The sequence below is a fragment of the Marmota flaviventris genome, chromosome 18 (genome assembly GCF_047511675.1).
Source record: "Marmota flaviventris isolate mMarFla1 chromosome 18, mMarFla1.hap1, whole genome shotgun sequence".
NCBI lineage: Eukaryota > Metazoa > Chordata > Mammalia > Rodentia > Sciuridae > Marmota > Marmota flaviventris.
The window spans coordinates 16,473,406-16,497,646 of record NC_092515.1 but is presented as its reverse complement, the minus strand read 5'-3'; the positions used below and the strand labels follow the sequence as shown (position 1 = coordinate 16,497,646).

At 37.0% G+C, this 24,241-nt stretch overlaps 1 protein-coding gene, 1 non-coding gene and 2 pseudogenes across 8 annotated transcripts in view; 3 read left to right on the top strand and 1 right to left on the bottom strand.

Moving 5' to 3' along the window:
* Window positions 1-24,241, top strand: part of LOC114097381 (zinc finger protein 14 homolog) — a 97,970-nt gene that overhangs the window by 47,183 nt on the left and 26,546 nt on the right. For 5 of the 7 annotated variants that reach the window (XM_071605034.1, XM_071605033.1, XM_071605036.1 and 2 more), the window contains exons 3-5: window positions 1,783-1,909; window positions 4,540-4,635; window positions 11,259-15,614. In XM_071605034.1, the coding sequence (XP_071461135.1) occupies window positions 1,783-1,909; window positions 4,540-4,635; window positions 11,259-12,628 (1,593 nt within the window). In that variant the 3' untranslated portion in view covers window positions 12,629-15,614. Of the gene's footprint in view, window positions 1-1,782; window positions 1,910-4,539; window positions 4,636-11,258; window positions 15,615-24,241 lie in introns of those variants that run through there. The other 2 variants (XM_071605039.1, XM_027941276.2) reach the window with 2 other exon arrangements.
* On the top strand, window positions 8,538-11,277 carry LOC114097297 (UPF0729 protein C18orf32 homolog pseudogene; annotated as a pseudogene).
* Trnav-cac (transfer RNA valine (anticodon CAC)) lies at window positions 17,450-17,522 on the bottom strand. Its single transcript has one exon. It is a non-coding gene; the product is annotated as a tRNA-Val (tRNA).
* Window positions 22,526-23,615, top strand: LOC114097410 (mortality factor 4-like protein 1 pseudogene; annotated as a pseudogene).

Sequence of the window (24,241 nt, the reverse complement as noted above, 5' to 3'; positions counted from 1 at the left end):
AAATTATGAACTTTTCTATTCTTGAGTTTTCCAAGTATATAAGATTTGCTGTTGTTTGGCTTCATCCTCAGTATGTGGGGAGGCACACTAGGGGCTGCGGTTGTGGCTCAGTGGTAAAGTGCTTGCCTAGTATGCACGAGACACTGGGTTCAATTCTCAGTACCATATTAAAAAAATAAAGATATTGTGTCCACTTACAACTAAAAAATAAATATTAAAAAAAGAGTTGCACACTAATGGCCAGGCACAGTGGCACACACCTGTAATGCCAGCAGCAAGGGAGGCTGAGACAGGAGGATCGTGAGTTCAAGCCTAGCCTCAGCAACTTAGCAAGGATTCCACAACTTAGTGAGACCCTGGGTTAAAATAAAAAATAAGGATTGGGGATGTGGTTCAAGTGGTAGTGCGCTAACCTGGCATGCGCGGGGTGCTGAGTTCGATCCTCAACACCACATAAAAATAAATGAAAGATATTGTGTCCACCTCAAACTAAAAAAATAAATATTTAAAAAATAAATAAAAAATAAAAAGGGGCTGGGTATGTGACTCAGCTATAAAGGGCCCCTGCATTAAATCCCCAGTACCCAATCTGTCATGCCAGGCATGGTGTAATCTCAGTAGCTCAGGAGACTAAGGCAGGAGGCAGGAGAATCACAAGTTCAAAGCCAGCCTCAGCAATTTAGCAAGGCCCTAAGCAACTTAGCAGGACACTGTCAAAATAAAAAATAAAATAAAATAAAGCTGGGGATGTGGTGCCATGGTTAAATGCCCCACGAGAGTTCAATCCCTGGTTAAAAAAGAAAAAAAATTGTAACAAGGAAAAATTATTAATAATTGTCATATATTCTGATTTTGAATATAAACAGAAGAAATTCTTTAACTGGACTCAGAACCTTTTCTTTTTCTTTTTTGTACTGGAGATTGATCCCAGGGTGCTTAACCACTGAGCTACATTTCCAGCCATTTTTATTTTTATTTATTTATTTTGGTACCAGGGATTGAACTCAGGGGCTCTCAACCACTGAGCCACATCCCCAGCCCTATCTCACTAAGTTGCTTAGAACCTTGCTTTTTTGAAGCTGGCTTTGAACTCTCAATCTTTGTGCTTTAGCCTCCTGAGCCACTGGGATTACAGGCATGTGCCACTGCACCCAGCCTTCCAGTCCTTTTTTTATTTCACTTTGAGACAGGGTCTTGTTCAATTGCTTAGGACCTCGCTAAGTTGCTGAATCTGGCTTTGAACTCATGATCTCCTGCTCAGCCTTCCAAGCCTCTGGGATTACAGATCCCTTTTCTAAGGCAGAGAATAGAGAGGTTTTTTGTTTTTGTTTTTAATCTGTTATTTAAGGAGGGGGGATAGAAGAACTCATGTTTTTGAGAACTTATGATGCAGACATATAACAGGCAGTTGCTTTATTTATATACAGTATAACATTTACTTGAGGCTCGGGTATCATTTAATAGGAAACCCCACACACACACCTGTTTAGATTATTGAGGTAAACCAGTGTGTAAGAGGCTTATCTGTAGCAACAGGATTTTTTAAAAATACCTTTATTTATTTGTTTATGTGCTCTACCAATGAGCTATAACCCCAGCCTTGTAGTAGCAACAGGATTCTTCAGGACCAGGTAGGTACTCCGCTTCAGGCACACTCATTTCCGAACTGGGTGTATTAACAACTTTCCAGCTTTCAAGGCTCTTTCCTTGCCATCATATTCCATTTCCTGCAAGATTTTTTTTTCGTATCAATTATATGACAAACAATGTTTGTCATTTCAGGGATCAGTGATGTTCAGTGATGTATCCATAGTCTTCTCTCAGGAAGAGTGGGAATACTTGGACTTGGAACAGAGGGACTTATACAAAGATGTGATGCTGGAAAACTATAGCAACTTTATCTCACTAGGTAAGGTTCTCTACCTTTATATTAAGTGTCTTCTGTTAACATCAGCTTTTTCCTCTGAAAATTTCAAGAATTATCTTTCAAGCTGGATGTAATGGTGCATGCCTGATGACTTGAGAGGCTGAGGCAAAAATCTTAAGTTTGAGGCCAGCCTCAGCAAATTAGCAAGAATCTGCCTCAAAATAAAACAAAAAAGAGTTGGGCTGTATCTCAGAGGCAGAGCACTTGTCTAACATGCATAAGGCTCAGATTTAATCTCTGGGTTTAAACCCTAGTACCAAAAAAAAAAAAAAAAGAGAAGACTATCTTTCAAGAAACTAACTTAGGGGCTAGGGTTATAGCTCAGTGGTAGAGTTCTTGCCTCGCTCACGTGAAGCACTGTGTTCAATCATCAGCACTACATAAAAATAAATAAATAAGGATATTGTGTCCATCTTAAAAAAAATAACTGAATTTCTTCTGTTTTTTTAATTTAAAATTTTAATTTAATTTTTAGTTGTTGATGGGTCTTTATTTTATTCATTTATTTATAATTGATGTTGAGAATTGAATCCAGTGCCTGGCATGATAGGCAAGTGCTCTACCACTGAGCCAAAACCCCAGCCCTCCTCCCTGTTTTTTTTTTTTTTTTAGAGAGAGAGAGAGAATTTTAATATTTATTTTTTAGTTTTCGGCGGACACAACATCTTTGTTTTGTATGTGGTGCTGAGGATCGAACCTGGGCCACACGCATGCCAGGCGAGCGCACTACCGCTTGAGCCACATCCCCAGCCCTCCTCCCTGTTTTTAAAGGAAAGGTTTCAGCTTTATTTCATTGGAAGTGAGCATCTTCATTAAGTATATTCATCTTCCCTATCATTTTTGTTTTTTAATTAAAAAAATTTTTTTACGTGTAGATGGGCACAATACCTTTATTTTATCTATTTATTTCTGTGTGGTGCTGAGGATCAAACCCAGGGCCTCATACTGCTAGGCAAGCACTCTACCACTGAGCCACAGCCCGAGCCCTGATCCCCAGCTCTTTCTATGTTTTGAGACAGGGTTTTCTGTTGCCCAGGCTGGGCTGACACTTGTGATCCTCCTTCCTCAGCCTCCCAAGAGACTGAGATTACAGGAATATGCTATGCTTGGCTTCCCTGTCCTTCAAATCTAGGTGATTTATAGACTTATCAGTGTCAACGAAAATATTTCACTTTGTTTTTGAACTCAGAATTGCTTTAGATATTTTATTTATATACCTGTAAGAAGAATAACTAGACCTTGTGTCTTGATTTTTCTCTATCAAAAGAAAACATAATTTACATAGTGGTAAATTGGATTACCAAGATTTATTTACAGGGGCCGGGGATGTGGCTCAAGCAGTAGTGCTCTCGCCTGGCATGCTGTGGCCCGGGTTCGATCCTCAGCCCACATACAAACAAAGATGTTGTGTCCGCTGAAAACTAAGAAATAAATATTAAAAAAATTCTCTCTCTCTCTCTCTCTGTCTTTAAAAAAAAAGATTTATTTACAATTCAAGATAACTCATTCCTTTTGTAAATAAACATTCAGTTTTACCTACTTTTATGACTGAAAATTAAAAATCTAAGAGCTTTGCAATTAATGTTGTATGAATACCCTAATAAATCACAATTAATGTCTCCTAGGAAGCTTCTTGTTTTCTTCTCAGTAAAATAACAATAACTGATGACTAATATTTAGGTATAAGTATATATTCATGTAAAATTCACAATAAGTCTGTAAGGAGGCGGTATTAACACTAATTTATTTTATTTAAATATTTATTTTTGTTGTAGTTGGACACAGTACCTTTATTTACTCACTTATTTTATGTGGTGCTGAGGATTGAACCCAGGGCCTCCCATGCACTAGGTGAGCCACAACTCCAGCCCCAATAACACTAATTTATAATAAGGAAAAAGAAATGTAGAAGTAACATGCCCAGGGTCACACAGCTGGGAGGTGAAAGAGGCAGGATTTGAACCGTGTGATCTATGATCTCAGCCATTGATTTCCTCTGAAGAAGAAGATGTATATGAATACAGATTTTTAAAAGATCTTTTCCCTCCCTCTGTAATCTCTATTAATTGTGTAACCTTAATGTGAATTTTTTTGTTTTGATACCGGGGGATGAACTCAGGGGCACTTGACTACTGAGCCAGATCCTCAGCCCTATTTGTGTAATTTATTAGAGACAGGATCTCACTGAGTTGCTTAATGCCTCGCTAAATTGCTGAGGCTGTCTTTGAACTTATGATCCTCCTGTCTCAGCCTCCTGAGCCACTGGTATTACAGGTATGCAACACTGCGTCTGGATTAATGTGATTTTTAAAAAAAAAATTTTGTAGTTGTAGATGGATAGAATGCCTTTATTTTATTTGTATATGGTGCTAAGGATCGAACCCAGTGCCTCACACATGCTAGGCAGCTGTTCTGCCACTGAGCTACAGCCTCAGCTTGTGAATCAGGCTCTTGTGCATGCAAGGGAAGCACACTACCAACTAAGCTATATTCCCAGTCCCCCACCAATTACCATTTTAACCTGTAGTTTATTACACATTTAACCAGGATAAACCAAAGTAATTTTGAACTTACGTTTTATTTCCATATCACTTTGTTTCCTTTCTTCTAAGCAGGGTGCTTCATTTCTAAACCAGATGTGATTTCCTTATTGGAACAAGGAAAAGATCCCTGGAAAATTATGAAGAAAGGAAAAAGACAATATTCAGGTAAGTGAGGACCAGTTACTGTGGGAAGGCAACCCTCTGGATGAGAAGGAGGCACATCCTTTTGTCTAATGCCCAAGGAAAAATGCCTGAGACCTGTGGAGAAAATTAAGGTTAAAGCTGGGGATACTAAAAGAACTACTTCTTTATCCACTTACCACTCTTTTTCTGTTCTTTCAGTTTTTCTTGTGTCCTCATTACTGACAGCCATTCTATATATATATATATATATATATATATATATATATATATATATATTTTTTTTTTTTTTAGAGAGAGAGAGAGAATTTTTTAATATTTATTTTTTAGTTTTCGGCGGACACAACATCTTTGTTTGTATGTGGTGCTGAGGATCAAACCTGGGCCGCACGCATGCCAGGCGAGTGCGCTACCACTTGAGCCACATCCCCAGCCCCAGCCATTCTATATTTTGATTCTGTTTCTTTCTTCTTTTACATTAATGGATGGGTAGGTGGATAGATAGATAACCTCTGGGCTGGGCACTATTATAGGTGCTGTCAATACTGTGGTAAACAAAACCAATAAAGTCCTTGTCCCTGTGGAGTTTACCTGGTAATAAGAGAAACCTAGTTACTGTAATTAAATAGAAATATAATGTCAGCATAACCCACTTGAATCAAATGTATGAAATATGATATGTCAAGAGCTTTGTAATGTTTTGAACAACTAATAAAAAAAAAGAGAGGAAAAAAAGAAATGTCAGCTATAAAGAGAGTGCTATGAAGAAAAGTAAGCAGAGTAAGAGGATAGAGAATGATATGGGATGAAAGGCTATTTTATTTAATTTTTTTTTCTAGTTGTAGATGGACAGAATGCCTTTATTTTATTTGTTAATTTTTATGTGGTACTGAGGATCAAACCTGGTGCCTCACACATGTTAGGCAAGCGCTTTACTGTGCTTCAGCCCCAGCCCCATGAAAGGCTATTTTAGTTATGATGAAGAAAACTTTTTTTCAACTTTTCTCATTAATTTGTGAAAATATATATGCTTGCTGTTATAATATTATGTTTTATCAGCAACTAAAGTTTCATGTGAATTACACTAGAAGATAGACCCCAAATTACAGAATATCATTCCTATTTTCTTTAATTTATCTACCTTCAAGTTAAGAAGAAACTTAAATGTAGTAGACTATAGGGACAATAATCCCTTGGTTTAGCTTCTACTTCTGACCTATTTTCATCTCTCATTATACCTTTTGTTAAAAAAGATTCCTTAAAATTTTGTGTAGAGATACATATTATGTATTTTGTCCTTTGTATATTCAGGTCTGAATGAGAAGAATCATTTTAGGCTAATAGCTCTAGTTTTGTAATAATAAGATAATTTTAATGCCTACATTATTTCCTTTCTACCAAAAAAAAGGTACCCTGCCCCCCCCATCCTAACCTATTTTCTTATTCAAATTCAGGTAGTAAAATGACATTTACAAGTATTAACATTCAAAGAAAATGAAATGCAGAGATTCCAAATGAATAAGTTATCAGTTTAGTCAGAAAGCATTTAGCCCAAATAATAATTGTCTCACAGTTAGACATCTTAAATGAGTACATTCTTTTTTCTTTCCTTCCCCTTTCCTTTTCTATTCTACTTTTAAGTAAGTTTTATTGAAGTATTGCATGCATATGGAAAATTGGACAAACGAGAGAAGTTTTTTTTTTAATATTTAATTTTTAGGTGTAGATGGACACAACACAATACCTTTATTTTTATGTGGTGCTGGGGATCAAATCCGGCCCTTGCCCGTGCTAGGCGAGTGCTCTACTGCTGAGCCACAATCCCAGCCCCGAGAGAAGATTTTTTTGAGGAGCTGATATTTGAGGAAAGACATAAAGTAAGGGTTTAAACCATAAAATTTTCTGAGAGAAGATTATTCTGAGCAGATGGAAATGGTCTGGGTAAGAAGTCAGCCTTTTGTGTTTGAGGAATGACATGAAGGCCATTATGGTCAGAGAAGGAGAAGGAACAAGAGATATGAAGTCTGTGTTAGGAAAAGATCAGATAATGTAATCAGAAAAATCAGAAGCCATTGTTTGTATTATAAAATGATCCCTCTGATTGAGTGCAAAAGCCTGAGGGATCAGTATAGAGCCAGTTTCAGTTGTTCAGACTAGACATAATGATTGTTTGGATAAGACTGACAATGATAAGAAGTACTAAGAAGCTGTTAGAAACCAGGTGCGGTGGTGCATGCCTATAATCCCAGCAGCTTGGGAGGCTGAGGCAGTAGGATCCTGAGTTCAAAGCCAGCCTCAGCAAAAGCGAGGTGCTAAGCAACTCAGTGAGACATTATCTCTAAATAAAAAATACAAAATAGGGCTGGGGATGTAGCTCAGTTGAGTGCCCTAAGTTCAATCTTTGGTGTACTCACCCCACCAAGAAAAAGAAAACTGTTGGAGTCATAGCATGTAGAAGGTACTGCCAGGGCTGCAGTTGTAGTTCAGTGGTAAAGCACTTCCCTAGCACACATGAGGCACCAAGTTTGATCCTCAGCACCACATAAAAATAAATAAAATAAAGGTATTGTGTCCATCTATAGCATATATATATATATATATATATATATATATATATATATATATACACGCGCGCTGAATATGCTATTGAGTTGGGCATGTGGGTGCATGTCTGAATCCCAGCTACATGGGAATCTGAGACAGGAAGATTGCAAGATTGAGGCTAACTGGGGTAATTTAGCAAGACTCTGTCAAAATAAAAAATAAAAAGAGCTGGGAATATAGTTCAGTGATGGAGTATTTTAGATTCAATCTTTAGAACCATGAAAAAGCCAGGTGTGGTGGCCACGCCTGTAGTCCAAGCAGCTCTGGAGACTGAGGCAGGAGGATCTCAAGTTCAAAGCCAGCTTCAGCAATGGTGAGACGCTTAGCAACTCAGTGAGACCATGTCTCTAAATAAAATACAAAAAAGGGCTGGGGATGTGCCTCATTGGTTAGGCGCCCCTGGGTTCAATCTCCCATACCACCCCCCCAAAAAAAAGAACCCTGAAAAAACCATAAAGAATATGTTACTGAGATTACAAGTGGAGTAAGTGGTAAAGAGTGGAGAGAAAGGGCCGGACAGGATGGCACACAACCTGTAATCCCAGCGACTCGGGATGCTGAAGCAGGGAGATCATGAGTTCAAAGCCAGCTTCATCAATTTAGTGAGGCCCTAAGCAACTGAGCAAGACCCTGTCTCAAAATAAAATATAAAAAAGGGGACTGGGGGGGCTGGGGTTGTGGCTCAGTGGTAGAGTGCTCACTTAGCATACATGAGGCATTGGGTTCCATCCTCAGCACCACATAAAATAAAGATATTGTGTCCATCTATAATTTAAAAATAAATATTTAAAAAAAGGGGACTGGGGATGTGGTTCAGTGGTTAAGTACCCCTGACTCAATCCCCAGTATCAAAAAGTGGAGAGGGAGGATAAGGTATTTGCTTAAAAAAAGCTGGTTGAACAGAAGCACAATTTATCTAAGAGGGGAAGATAAGGAAAAGCAGCTTGAAAGGTTGACATTGACAGTTTCTGATTTTGTATATTTTAACTTTTTCAGTTTGAGATGTTGAAGAGGCCATTGAAAATGTCCATCTGGAGCCAGGAAAGATTACAGCTGGATATATGTTTGAGCATCTTTACTTTTATGATTAGAATTAAATCCATGGATCTGGATGTGATCACTTAGGAAGGCATGCAGATAGAAGAAAGGATATAAAAAGAATCCTAAGAACTGATTCATGGGAGAACTTAGACCTTTGAAGGCAGAGACAACAGAGGAGATAGAGAAGGAATATCCACTCACTGAGAGAAAATAAATAAAAACAGTAATAAATGTTTCAACAGTAGAGTGAGAACTGAGAAATGATCTCAGGTTCTAGTAAGATGGAGAATACTGATGACCTTGTAAATATTTATTTCAGGATGAAAACCTGATTGGGGTGAGTTGATGAGAGAGATATAGGGGAGGCAGTTAGGAGAATGTATGTAAGATGACTCTTTGAGTTTGTGGCCCCAGCTGCCAGGCTCTGGTTCTGGGCATCTGCCCTGTGTCCTCAAGCTGACACAGAATCCTTTGTCATCCTGTTTGGAGGTGCTTATTGGCTGGGCGACAGCTTGTCCTCCTCCCTCCCTCCCAAATGTGGACTTTGCCTTGGCCACTTCATCCTCTTGGTTTAGGAGCTTGAGCCAGGGACAGTGGTGTGCATTCCTTGTATTGTCATTCCTATTCTTCTCTGGAGCTATACATATATTCTATGATTTCCCCTTTTGTTAGTTGCATATGGCCTAGAAAAGCTGTACAAGAATCCAATGATTAAAAAAGAAAGGCAAAGTTGACTGTAAGGATACTGACAGAAATGGATTACCAACAAAAGACCAACAGGAATCGGTGATAAAAAGAAAGACTAATGCAATTTTCTCAAAGAATCTCAATTGTTTTTAAAATGGACCTGAAGCACCTTCTTTGTGTAATTGTCTCTAAAACTAGAATTTTGTCTAGAGAGTTTATTTATCTGATACTTACTGGGAAATACATTGTACTTATACTTAAAATGTACTTAGTTATGGAGGTGGAGTTGTGGCTCAGTGATAGAATGCTTGCCTGGCACATGTGAGGCACTGGGTTCGAGTCTTAGCACCACATAAAATAATAAATAAAGGTATTGTGTCCGTCCACAACTAAAAAAAAATTTGGTAAATGTACTTAGTTAAAGGCTAAAGTTGTGGTGCTAAGAAATATGTTGATAGTTAACATTGAGGATATGGATTATAAGCAGTGTATTTGATGATATATTAGAGCATATTTGTGTGCTCATGCGAATGATTCTATAGAGGAAATTAATGCAATGGAGAGAGGCATGATTGTGGTAACAATGTCCTTAGGCTGGGGTAGAGGGGAAGAAGGCAATATAGTTATGTTTATAGGTAAATTGGTCATAATATAGTTGTGCATATGGGTAAGTTACATTTTTTATTTCTTGCCTAAGAATTTCATAAGAACTGCAATAAGGTATAAATATGATTTCCTGTCTCAAAAAATCACTAATATGGGGCCGAGACTGTGGCTCAGCAATAAGCACTTGCCTAGCACATGCGAAGCCCTGGGTTTGATCCTCAGCACCAGAGGAAAAATAAATAAAATAAAGGTATTGTGCCCAACTACAAGTAAAAAATAAATATTTTTTAAAAATCACTAATATGTTTCCAGAAAATATTGAAATAGTCTTGCCTATGAGAGAAAGGAAGAGACCTGAGTAAGAGGAAGAAAGAAGGAAACCAGTTGAATATTTGTGAAATGAATGAGTAATAAACTTAAGGGGAAATTGAGTAAATAAAATTCTTCAGTAACTTTGACATAATGTAGAGACAAAAAATAACACATAGCCATGTGAAGGAATAAATAAATGGGTAGTAGGGTAGTACAGAGAATACTGCATAGATATGGACATATGCAGCCACCTTCTTCCATTTGTTTATTTAGCTGAGCAAGCTTGAATGAATGAAGAGAGAATTTAATCATTACAGGAAAGTATAAGAGACTAGGGGCAGACAGATCTATTCAGAATAACTATATAACTATGGGAATTAAATGAGTAAACTTATATGTTATGGATTCATTACTTAATAGAGAGTAAATTAGGATTGTCTCTGCTCTTGAGATTTATGGGTAAAAATAAGCAAAATAGGACTGGGGCTAAAGGCCACTGGTAAAGCAATTGCCCATCATGTAGAAGGCAAAAATTAGTGAGTATATGTGTTAAAAAGTAGGATATGTTATAAAGGCAAGAAATAAAGAATGACAGCATAGACTTAGGTACTAAGTAGGGTAGATCTCAAAGGAAGTGACTTTTAATCTAAGAGCTTAGGATGAGAAGGAGCCAGCCATGCAAAGAGCTCCATCAGGAAATTTGTGGGAGATGGAGCAGACTGTGCAAATTCCTGAGAGATGAAAGGAAGTTGGGAGATGTCGTAATATCCAAAAGGAGGCCTTTCCAGGTAGCAATAAAGGGAACAGAGGTTTAAGATATATGTAGGTAAATGGCCTTGTTAACCAAATGAGCTTGATTTTAATTTTAAGAATAAAGAGACATTTTTGAAAAGAAAAAATTAAGTATGGATTCCTAATGTTTCATCTCTTTCAGAATCATTGTGTGGAGAATAGTAAATATTCCTCTGGGAATATAGAATCTGATGCACATGGTTTGGGCGATATTTAAGCCTTAGTATTTGTAATAAGCTCCCCAGGAATTCTGATTCACACCTCAACTTGAAAATCACTGGCTTAAATGCTTAACCATTAGTCTGTCTTATATGAACTCTCATTTTCCTGGTGTTCCTTTTTGCCTTTTTTTGCTTTTTTTCCCCCATATTATTTAGAGTTTGAGTATTACTTTCATTAATTGTCTTGTTTCCACTGTCGAAACTTTACTTCTTTTTTTTTAATACTTTTTTTTAAGTTGTAGTTAGACACAATGCCTTTATTTTTATGTATTTTTATATAGTGCTGAGGATCGAACCTAGTGCCTCACCCTTGCTAGGTGAGCACTCTACCACTGAGCCACAGTCCCAGCCCCAAAATTTTACCTCTTTTATTTTTTCTTTTAGATTTGGAGACCAGGTGTGAGACCAAGAAATTATCTTCAGAAAATGACATTTATGAAATAAATTTATCCCAGTGGAAGCTAATGGAAAGAATTAAAAACCATGGCTTTAAGGGCCTCATTTTAAAAAATGATTGGGAATCCAAAAGAAAATTTGAAGGACAAGAGGGACCTCAAGAGGGATACTTCAGTCAAGTGAAACTCACATCTGAAAAAGTATCCTCTTATCAAAAGCGCACATCTGTGACTCCACGTCAGAGAATTCAATTAGTGGAGAAACCCTATGAATGTAAGGAATGTGGGAAGGCTTTTAAAGTACGCCAGCAACTTACTTTTCATCACAGAATTCATACTGGTGAAAAACCCTATGAATGTAAGGAATGTGGGATGACCTTCAGACAAACTGCACACCTTACTCGACATCAGAGACTTCATTCTGGAGAAAAACTCTATGAATGCAAGGATTGTGGGGAAGCTTTCATGTGTGGCCCAGATCTTCGAGTACATCAGAAAATTCATATTGGTGAGAAGCCCTATGAATGTAAAGAATGTGGGAAAGCCTTCAGAGTTCGAGGACAACTTACTCTCCATCAGAGGATTCATACTGGTGAGAAACCCTATGTATGTAAAGAATGTGGGAAGGCCTTTAGACAGTATGCACACCTTACTCGACATCAAAAGCTTAATATTGCTGACAGACTGTATGAATGTAAAGAATGTGGGAAGGACTTTTTGTGTGGCTCTGGACTTAGAGTACATCACAAACTTCATACTGGTGAGAAACCCTATGAATGTAAGGAATGTGGGAAGGCTTTTAGAGTAAGACAGCAACTAACACTCCATCAGAGAATTCATACTGGTGAGAAACCCTATGAGTGTAAGGAATGTGGAAAAACCTTTAGTCGTGGTTATCATCTTATTCTCCATCACAGAATTCATACTGGTGAAAAACCTTACGAATGTAAGGAATGCTGGAAGGCCTTTAGTCGTTACTCACAACTTATTTCACATCAGAGTATTCATATTGGTGTTAAACCCTATGATTGTAAGGAATGTGGAAAAGCCTTTAGACTACTTTCACAACTTACACAACATCAGAGTATTCATATTGGTGAGAAACCCTATAAATGTAAGGAATGTGGGAAAGCCTTTAGATTGCGCCAAAAACTTACTCTACATCAAAGCATTCACACTGGTGAAAAACCCTTTGAGTGTAAGGAATGTAGGAAGGCCTTTAGACTCAATTCATCTCTTATCCAACATTTGAGAATTCATTCTGGTGAGAAACCCTATGAATGTAAAGAATGTAAGAAGGCCTTTAGACAACATTCACACCTTACCCATCATCTGAAAATTCATAATGTAAAAATGTAAGAAAATCTTATCAGTCCTATGTTGTAGAACATTCTATGAATGTAATAATCTCTTTTGCTTCCTACATGTAGCTGACTTGGCGTAAGGGGTTTTATACCATTAAAAGGCTATGTTGATATGTTCTACCATCATTTCAGCACATTTGTTGTAACTGATCCTATTAATATAACAATGTGGGAAAGATACTTATCTCTATCCCATCACTTTTTTCTTTTGGTTATATTGAAGAAGACACAACTGCTCCGTGCGGTAATTTCTTCTTTGTAAAATGATGGTATAAAACTGTAGCAAAAATGGCTGCAAATTCTTGACATTGTTCCCATTAACAGATGGAGTCCATATTTCCTCCCTTGAATATGGGCAGAATCTGTGACTGCTTTGTCCAGTAGAACATAGTAGAAGTACTTCTGTGCCAGTTTCTGGGCCCATGCTTTACTGGTAAGGTTACTTCATCTCTTAAAACACTTTCTCAAGCTCTGAACTGTCATGTAACAAAGTCTAGCAAATGGAGAAGCCCTGAGATTATATATACAGGGAGAGATACCTGATGAATCCAGTCTTCCAGACATGCCCTTTAAGACACCAGATATTTGATTGAAAGAGTTTTTGATCCTCTAGACCAGCTGATCACCACTGAGTAACCTCAGCTGACACCATGTGGAATAGAAGACTCAACCAGTTAAGTCCCTGCCCAACTCCTGATGCACACAATCATAAAAGAATTTAAAAATTGGTTGTTGTTTTAAGCCACTATATTTTGTTTTATTTATTTTATTCTTAATATTAATCTTTTGAGAATTCTCTTGAAAGACTATGCTCAGTGGTTAAGCACTCCTAGGTTCAATCCCTGGTACAAAAAAAAAAAAAAAAGACTATAGAAGTAATGAATATAAATATGCCTTCTACCAACATTTATCCCTTATTCTTGTTAAAATACTGAAAGTGAGAAATTATTTTCCAGTTTATAATAAAACAGGTATTCTACAATCTACATTCTCAAGTCCTAGTTAATATTTAATTAAAGGCTAACAAAAGATTACATAAAAGGAAGCTATTTGTAAATTTAAACTTACCTGTATTATAACTCCTGCATTTTTTGCCCCCTTGGAGATGAGTTTTTTGCCATGTTCCCCAGGCTGGTGTCCAAACCGCTGAACTCAAGTGATCCCCAGTCTCCCAAGTACTGATTTACAGTTGTGTGCCACCACGCCTGCCTACATTGTTTGTTTAGTCACTCCTTTGTAACTTAAAAAAAAAAAATGCTGGATTATTCTACATAGGCTAGTTCGACTCCCTTCATATTGGCTTCTGTGTCCTTTTTTTTTTTTTTTTTTAGACCACTGTAGCCTTTGATTGCTTTTTTTCCTAACCAAATGCATTGATCAACTATGGAGCACACTAGTGCATTATTGATAAATAAAGGGAAAGACTGGAACATTTAAATCTTTCCTTACCTTTATGAACTGCATTTCAAAACAACCAAAAGTTGTGAAGGATAGATTATTAATAGAAAATTCTAGCTGGTAAAGATCAAAAGGAGTGATAGAATTTGAAAATTATGCTTATTTATAAAATAATGGGTCTTGGTGGAGATATCCATGGATACAAGACCATGGGTGAAGGATTGATAGAAAGCTTATGATTGGTGGTGCTGAATGGCAGCACCCACTAATCTACATTAACATTTCTAAATTAGATCAGCCAGGCTATGCCCTTCTATATGTGATACAATCAATATACAAAGTATCTCCTGTGAAATATTCCCCCTCCTTCCCCGCTAAAAATTTGCTTCAGAATTACAACTTAGTCTCTGAATCTAATTACCCCTTTACAGGAAACATGGAGAACTAAGGAACAGATTAGTGACACAAAGAAGCAAATAACGAAATCCACAATTTGAAAAGTTTCCCGAATTAATGGTTTAATTTCTTAACCAAAATACATATCAAGAACAAAAAGAACCATAATCCTATGTCAAGAATAATAGACATATCAAGTACAGTGTATGGAACATATTGGTATCCTTGTGTTTTAACATTTTGATGTACTTGGGATTTGTTTTAATTACGCATGGTGATAGACATAAAAATGATTGTCTTGAAGAAAGTTTATTCTCAGATCCCTAAAAATAGGTATTCTACTATCTATCAGGAGGCATGGCTTGCATGTAGGGCCATATGGGGAAGCACCCAAAGACTTGGGTAAAAGCAGAAATAGAGAGGATAATGCATACCCCAAGGCCTTTATTAATGATTTGTTGTTTATTGTTTTATTTGGGGGGAAGGAATGGGTAAGGCAGGCTAGACACTTGAGTACTTTTAGGGTGGATAGTTTGAATAATTTTGGCAGATTCTGTGCTACAGAGGTGATTCCTAGTTGTGAGGTGATTCCTAGTACCTGGCCCTAGGGTAATTTAGGGCTGGGGAGTTTTGATGCGGTGTGTGAGTTTGATAAAGCATGGTTGGGAGTATGGGCTCTGGATTGTTTGGTTTGTATATCAAAGATCTACTCACAGGAGAACTATTGCTATCTATGCATTAGCTAGTCTTGGGAGGAGTCTTCAGGATCAAGGCCTGAACTGCCAGAGCATTAAGGGTACAGAAAATGTAGTCAGTCCAACCTTGATTTGGACAAATTAGTGACAATGTTTTTATATATTGTGTAAATATAACCATGGATTATGTATTAAATGATACTAAGCAATTGTTCATTATGTTAGGCATTATGTTGGCATTATGGGTGTGTGTATAAGTATGTGCTAGAGATCTATACTGAAGTATTGAAGGGTAAAATTATATCATGCCCTATGATTTGCTTTAAAATGTAGTCATGCATCACATAATGATTTTTCAGTCAACAGGGCCACAGGGCTGGGGCTGTAGCTCAGTGGCAGAGCACTTGCCTCGCATGTGTGAGGCACTTGGTTCGATCCTTAGCACCACATGAAAACAAACAAATAAAATAAAGGCGTTCTGTCCATCTACCCCCCAAAAAAGTTGACCATATGTTCAACATTGATCCCATAAGATATTATCACCTATTATCTTAATGTCATTAATGTAATGTCATTAATGTCATGATATTAATGTAATGTCATTACCCATCTTAGGTGTCAAAGTAGACTCTGTGATGTTTGCATAACAATGAAATCACCTAAAGATGCATTCCTTAGAAAGTATCCCTATAAGTAACTGAAAATATGTGGGAGGAATAGATGAAACAAGATTGGCAAAATGTTGCTGTGTTGTATCTTGATAATAGACACACAGGGTTCATTGTGCTATTTTTACTATCTTTACGTATATATGAAAATTTCCATAATAAAAATTTTAAGGTAGAGAATCAAATCTGAAGTGTTAAAATATTTAGAGATGAATAATAATGTGTTGCCTACAAATGAAAATTTGTGGGAAATCACCAAAGCTCTACTAACAGAAAACCCCAAACAATGCATTTAGAAAACCTGGATTGAGGAACCAGTGTTTGTCTTGTTCACCATGCTTTTCCCAATACCTATAATGACTGTCACGTAACAGGCAGTTGATATGCAATGGAAAAAAAATAGCATTAACTTAAGCTAGAAGATTAAAATAAGAAGAAAAAAAACACTAAGGTGTTTGTTACCGTGCATATCTGGAATGTTCCCCAAAGGCTCATGTGTTGAAGACTTGATCCCTAGCTGGTGGCAGTATTGGGAGATGGCAGAAACTTTAGGAGGTGGGGCTCAATTGGAGGAAGGAGGTGACTGGTGGCATGTCCTTGAAGGGTAAATATTGTCCTGGCCTCTCTCTCTCTTCTTCACTGCTGCCATGAGGTAAGCAGCTTTGCTTCACTAATGTTCCCTTCGCTACAGGCTCAGAAACAATGGAGCTACCCAGCTGAAACCATGAACCACACTAAGTCTTTCCTCCTTTAAGTTGATTTCCTCAGGTATGTCGTCACAGTGATGAAAAGCTAATGGATACAATAAGTAGTAGGAAGTAATTTATATGATAAAAGAAATAAATGGAACAGTTAATAAAGTAGTAGACTCTAACCAAGGGTGTTCTCTTTGCAGAGATCATTAATACAGAATTGGCAGTTATTGAGGGGGGGAAGATGAATCAGTTACAGCTTTATGTATGAGAAAGGTGAAATAGCTAAATATATCAAGGAGATTTTAAAAATTTAAGTTATATGTTAATACATACATATAGTTGCATATGTATAAACAAACAGAGAATGAGTTATCCTAAGAAACCTAAATTATCAAAATTGGCTCAAGATATTACAGATACCCTGAACAGATCTATAGACAAAGGAAAAAATGAAATGTGGTTATGATCTTATTTTTTAAAAAGAAAGAATTAATAGTTTTTCAGGTAATAAAATATTTTAAAGAACTAATAATCTCTAATAAAATTCTATATTATTCTATAATGCAAATATCCTAATAATAAAAATAGATGAGAGGGCTGGGGTTGTAGCTCATTGGTAGAGCACTCACTCACCTAGCACTTGTGAGGCCCTGGGTTCGATCCTCAACATCACATAAAATAAAGGTATTGTATCCAATTACAATAAAAATAAGTATTTATCAACAACAAAAAAAGATGAGAATACCATCTCAAAAGAAAAGTCTGGACCTATTTTACTTAAGATACATGCAAACATTAGTAAAGTATCAGTAAATTGAATGCAATATCTATTAAAATAATTATAAAATATAAAATAATCTTGCCAGAAATACATAGGGCTCTGACCTCTTGTGATTTAATTATGTATTTAGACTTTTTAGGTTTTTTTTTTTTTGTGTGTGTGTGTGTGTGTGTGCATGCAAGAGAGAGATGCTGGGGATTGAACCCAGGGCCTTGTGCATGTGAAGCAAGCACTCTACCAACTGAGCTATATCCCCAGACCCTAGATTTTTTTTATTTCTAACTTGAACAATTTAACAATGTTGGACAAAAGACATGACCCAGCTCCATTTTTTTTTCAGTTGTAGGCAACAGATATAATCCCTTTATTTATTTATTTTTAATGTGTTGCTGAGGATTGAACCCAGTGCCTTACACATGCTAGGCGAACACTCTACCAAATAAGTTACAACCCCAACCCTCCAATGATTTTTTACATTATTTTCCTAACTATTTTCATTTATCTGAATTTCATCAACTTTGCTCACACTTGTAATTCCAGCAAGGAGACCTCCTCGCAAGTTCAAGACCAGCCTCAGCAATTTATACATATGAAAACATAGAAATTCAACATGAAATTTATTGCCTCTGGCCTAGTCTGCTTTGTGCTGCTATAAGAGAATACTGCGGACTGTAATTTGCAATGAATAGGAATTTATTGGCTAATGGTACTGGAGGTTGAAAAGGCCAAGATTTGAGGGGCTGTCATCTAATGAGAGCCTTTGTATTCTGTCATCCCATGGTGGAAGGAAAAATTGAGGATAAGAGAGAGCAAGAGGGGTAAGCTTTCCCTTTTATAATAAGAAACCCACTTCTATAACAAACCCATTCTCATGATAATCCTCTCATGAAGGTAGAGGCCTCAGTGGCAAAACATTTGCCTAGCTATGCAAAGCTCTGGGTTCAATCCCCAGTACTGGGGGTGGGGAGAGAAAGAAGAGGAACCCATTTCTGCAATAAATAACCCACTTCCAAAATGATGACATTAATCCATTCATAAAGACAGAGGCCTTATGACATATTCATCTTTTCCAGGTCCCACCTCTTATGAGTGTCCCACTGGGGATAAAATTTTCCAACACATGAACTTTGGGGTACACATTCAACCTATAGCACCTTCTACAAATTAAAATGAATATTGTCACAACTGTTTATTTTCAACCAAATCTCTGATGCCGCTAAAGATATACCTTAAGATTTGTACTTCCAAGTCTATTTTGCTCTGATTGGGCAGTTGTCGCTAATCAATCATTCATCATCTGGAATAATACATCTTTACCACTCAGGATTTCAAATTGTTTGTATTCATAAAGAGTAAAATTAACACAAAAAATAATATCTTAAGTAAAATTACTGATATAAGAGTAAAATTAGTTTTTGCTTATAGATGGATGTTTGATAACAATTTGTAACAATCTGTAACAATTTCATGTTAACAGAGGTTTCTTGGAGTCAGCACATTTACTGAAATTTTCTGAAAATATAGTACTTAATAGTATTTGAAGAAAATGTTTTTGTTAAAACAAGCATAGGAGCTCTGCATGCCATAATTTTGGGGGTAGGAATCACATTAAGTGCCTATAAAAATATTCACAGACTGTTTCATTTTATCTAAACCAAAAACATCTCAGACTTCATATAGAACTTGTATTCCCCTTACCTATTCCAGATGTTCTTGGGCAGATGTTGCCATTACCAGAAGTACTTCAAGGATTGAAATGTCTCCATTATGGCAGATCTATGGTTGTATGGCAAAGAAAGCAACTAACATGCTATGTACCCAGCTGCTTGAATTTTTAAAACTTAAAATGGTGCTTTTTTAGGGGATTAAAGGCATGACTCAATGGTAGATCCCTTGCCCAACATGCATGTGGCCCTGAGGTTTGATATCCAGCACTCCACAGTCTATACAAGGTGCTTTTTCAATGGAATAGAAAACCCATAGGCCCTGTCTGTATTTAAACCTTTTATGGATAAATATTTTTATTATATACAATTTTTCACTGTGAAAAATGCCTTACTGAATATCTCTGTGTTTCTTGCTATACATGAGAGTTTTTCTAAGGTGCTTATCAAAAAGCGAGATTACTCTCTCACAATTTATGTTCACTTTCACCCTTGTCGGATATTGCTACAGAAGTAGAGTAGCATTATGGTAAATTTATAATGCCTTTAACTAGTGAAGCAATTCCTTATATCCATGTCTGGTATGAGTTTTAATATTTTCTTGGTTAATAATGAGTTAAGCATCTGTAAACATCTGTTTCATGACTAAACAACTTGCTAATTCACATCTTGCCCATTTAAAATAAATTTATGTAAGATTTGTGATATTCTTATCCAGATAGTAATCCTTTATGTGTTATAAGTGATGGATTTAACTGTCTTCCAGGTTGTGGCTTATATCTGTATTTATGGTGATTTTGTCAAGTTAAAATTTAAATATGAATGCAATAATAGTTTTCATTATCACAAAAGATTTTCAAAGGTCTAATCTTTTTAATTTTATGTTTTTACTAGACTCTTAGTTTTCTAAACAGTTTTGTTAACTGCAAATAGATATAATTTTGGTTTTTCCTGAATATGTATAGTAATTATTTTATTAATCTTATAATAGAACCTTCAGAAAAGGTTTAGTGGGATTATTGATGATAGCAGGATCTAATTATTTCTCCAAATTTAATGGAAATCAGTGTAATATTTACTCTAGGTTTAAATAGACTGTTTGTCTCAGTTGTTTCTTGAAGACCCTACTTATCTTTTGTTATTAGAAATGCCAATGGAATATTGTCAGATGCCATTTTGGCACAATAATGTTTTTCTCCTTGAATTTGTTAATGTGATCTGTGGTCATTAAGGCAGTATGGTATTACTTAAGAATGAAAAAATAGAACAATGGATCAAAATAAAGAACCCTAAAAAAGGCCCAACATATATATGTGTGGTCATCTGATTTATAATAAAAGTTCCTCTGCAATGTAGTTGGGAAATTGTGGTCTTTTCAATAAGGAGCATTGGGTCAGTCACATATCTGTATGAATGAAAAATTACTTTTTTTTTTTTAATTACCAGGATTGAACCTAGGGGCACTTAACCACTGAGCCACATCCCCAGCACACACCCCCCCCCCCCGTTTTGTTGTTGTTGTTGTTTGTTTGTTTGTTTGTTTTGGATAGGTCCTTGCTAAGTTGCTGAAACTGGTCTCAAACTTGTGATCCTCCTGTCTTGGCCTCCTGCGCAGCTGGGATTACAGGTGTGCACCACTGTGCCTGGCAAAAAATTACTCTTGACTCTTACTTCACACTGCACACAAACAATTCCAGATATATAAATGATCAAATTCTAAAAAGTAAAACAAATTCTTTAGAGGAAAACAATATCTTTATAGAACTGAGGTTGCAAAGATTTTTTTTTAATAGCAAATGAGGGCATTTTAAAAAAAACTTTAATTTTCTTTTTATGTGGTGCTGAGGATTGAACCCAGGGCCTCACATGTACGAGGCAAGCACATAGTCACTGAGCCACAATCCCAGCCCCCAAAGATTACTTAAAAGAGCTAAGAAAGCACTAACCAGAAATAAAAAAGTGGTAAATTTTACCATATTAAGTTTAAGAATCTATTTTTATCAAAAGACACGATTAAGAATATGGAAGAACAAAACACAAAGTGGGAGAATGTTCATAATGTATTTGAATAAAGATTCATCCAGAATATATAAAGAACCCCTATAGATCAGTAAATAGCATAATCAAACAGGAAATGGGGGGGGGACAGCAAATAAGCACTTCAAACAAAAAGGTGCTCAAATTTTTTTTATTAAGGAAACAGAAAAATTACAACCACAGTGAGATATCACTACATACCTAGCAGATTCACCAAAGAATAAATGTGTACAAAGTGCTTACGTACAATGCATGCCTACACAGTGTGCCACAGAATGTTCCAGCCTCTAACAATACTGAATATTAAAGACCAAATCCTCAAGCCTGGCATGGTGACACACATTTGTAATCCCAGTGACTGGAGACTGAGGCAGGATGATTCCAAGTTAGGCCCAAAGAAACTTAGACCCTCTCTAAAAATCACCAACATCCACAAAAAAAGATTCCCAATCTCTATGAAAATATAGGAAGCAAGCAGCCAGTAAGTACGTAGCTAATTAAGAAAACTTCATATACTCAAGTGATACAATATTAATTCCAAGCAGACTCTGTTAAATAAGAATGTCTATTGTAATTCCTACAATAGATACATAGAAATATAGCTGAAAAGCAAATACAAAAAATGTATTAGAAAAAAATGATTAACCCCCTCAAAAAAGGCAGGAAAGCAGAAGTAGTGGATTTTAAAATGGAACAAATAGAAATCAACAAAAAAGCAAACATGAACCCAGACAAGTTAATAATCAATGTGAATGGTCCAGAGATTGTCATACTGGCTTTTTTTTTTAAAGTCAAACTCAACCACATGCTGCCTGCAAGAGATGTTTTGTTGTTGTTGTTGTTGTTGTTTGTGTGTGTGTGACAGAGTGTGTGTGGTGCTGGGGATTGAACCCAGGGCATTGTGCATAAGAGGAAAGCACTCTACCACTGAGCTATATACCTCCCCAGCCCCCAAGAGATGCATTTTAAATGTAAAATAACAAATAAGTTCAAGGAAAAAAGATGGAATAAGATATGCCATCCAAATAGTAAGTACAAGAAAACTGGCCTGGTTGTATTAGTATTAGACAAAATTGGTATTAAGAGATAAAAGGAATGACAGCAGGGTCAATTCATTAAAAAGACACACAAGTGTGTATGCACCAAGTAATAAATATTCAAAATACATGAAGCAAAAACTGAACAAACTAAAGGGAGAAACAGATGAATCTACAATAGTGGTTTGAAATTTCAAAACTCCAAATCGGATCCAAGACGTGGAGCTTACAGTGCCTGACCTCCCCTCTGACGCGAAATTGGGTCAGGTAGAGTAGGGAGCAGTAGCCACCAGTGGTGGGAGAAGGAGGCAGCGATGAGTCACTTATAAACTGCGCTCAAGCAGGACCCGAAGCTGAAATGCCAGGAGGGTGAGCGAGTAGGGTGCTTTCATGGGCCTCTTTGTGAAGCATAGTGTGTTAAGGTTGCCATAAAGGACAAACAAGTGAAATACTTTATACATTACAGCGGTTGGAGTAAAAATTGGGATGAATGGGTTCCAGTGAGCAGAGTACTCAGGTACATGGACACGGATCTGCAGAAACAGCGAGAACCCCAAAAAGCCAATGGGGGCAGTATGCATGGGGGAGGTGAAAGAGGGGTTCCAGGAAAGAATACATCTAGTCTATAACAGAAAACGTTGAGGTGAAAACAAAAAAGAAAAAACAGAAAACACCTGGAAATGGAGATGGTGGCAGTAACTAGTGCGACACCTCAGCCTCCTTGGAAGAAAAGGGCCCCGGGTAGATCCTACTGTTGAAAATAAAGAAACATTTATGAACAGAGTTGAAGCTAAAGTAAAGATTCCTGAAGAGCTAAAACCACGGCTTGTTGATGACTGGGACTTAATTACCAGACAAAATAGCTCCTTTATCTTCCTGCAAAGAAGATTGTGGATTCTATTCTAGATATTATACAATTTATAAGAAATCTCGAGGAAATAGATAATAAGTATGCTATTAATGAATTGTGGCAGGACTAAAAGAATACTTCAATGGGCACCCCACTGCTCTACAAATTCAAGAGACCACACCATGCTGAAATTCTTGTAGGTCATCCTGATGCACCCATGTCTCAGGTATATGGAGCGCCACATCTACTGAGATTATTTGTAGGAATTGGAGCGATATTGGCCTATACGCCTCTGGATGAGAAGAGCCTTGCTTTATTACTGAAATATCCTCACGATTTCCTCAAGTACCTGACAAAGAATTCTGCAACTTTGTGTAGTGCCAGCGATTATGAAGTAGCCCCTCCTGAGTACCATGGGAAAGCAGGGTGAGGAGATGCTCTTCATTCACTTGTGTCTGGATCTATGTAAACACATTTTTGTTCTTGATCCTTTGCTGAGAGCCACAGCCAAGTCAGAATGGCCCCTGGCATTTTGCCAATAGTATTGGTTGAGAGGCAAGCCATTAAGATGATGCTGGATTGATTCGGTTGTATATTAGATCTTTACTGCCCAACTCGGCCTGCTACTTTGGAGTTCTCGTGGGGATTCCTGGAGAGTTCCCATTGGTTGGGGAAGTGCCGGAGGAGGGATTTCCGGTTGGTGGTTCCTGGAGGAGATGCATGCATGGCGTTGGGGAGAATTCCCGGGGAGTGTGTGTGGAGTGTGCTGGTGGAGTTCAGAAATAAAGTTTGTTCCTGCTTTAGTGGCTTGTGATTTGTGCCCAGCCAGACTGCGGCAGTCCTTTGAAGATGTTGGTGTATAATAGAATTTTTTTAACTGTTTGAATTTTTAAAATATTTTCAGTTATGGATAGATACAATAACTTTATTTTATTTATTTATTTACTTCTATGTGGTGCTGAGTATGGAACCCAGGGCCTTGCACATGCTAGGCGCGTGCTCTACCACTGAGCCACAACCCCAACCCCAAAAGCTGCTCTTGAATGCTGGTGGTTCTATTCCTTTGACACTATACACTTTTATAATATGTTAATGCTCTATGATAAAATGTTCTGATTCCTAGTGCCAAAGTTTCAATTCAGTGTGTATAACTGAATACACTCATCCATTTTTGCTCCCCCCCCCCCCTTTTTAAATAGTGCTTAAAGTAAAGACCCATCCTTTGCAAGTCATCCATATTATTCCTTAGGTATTATATCTTTGCTCAAATTGTTGAAGAATGGTGGCTTGTTTCATGGCTTTTGTATTTGTGTCTTATGCACGTTTTAACATGACAGACAATGCATTGTGTAGCTACAGTTTTCTGGAAAAGTCAATCTTTTAGGAA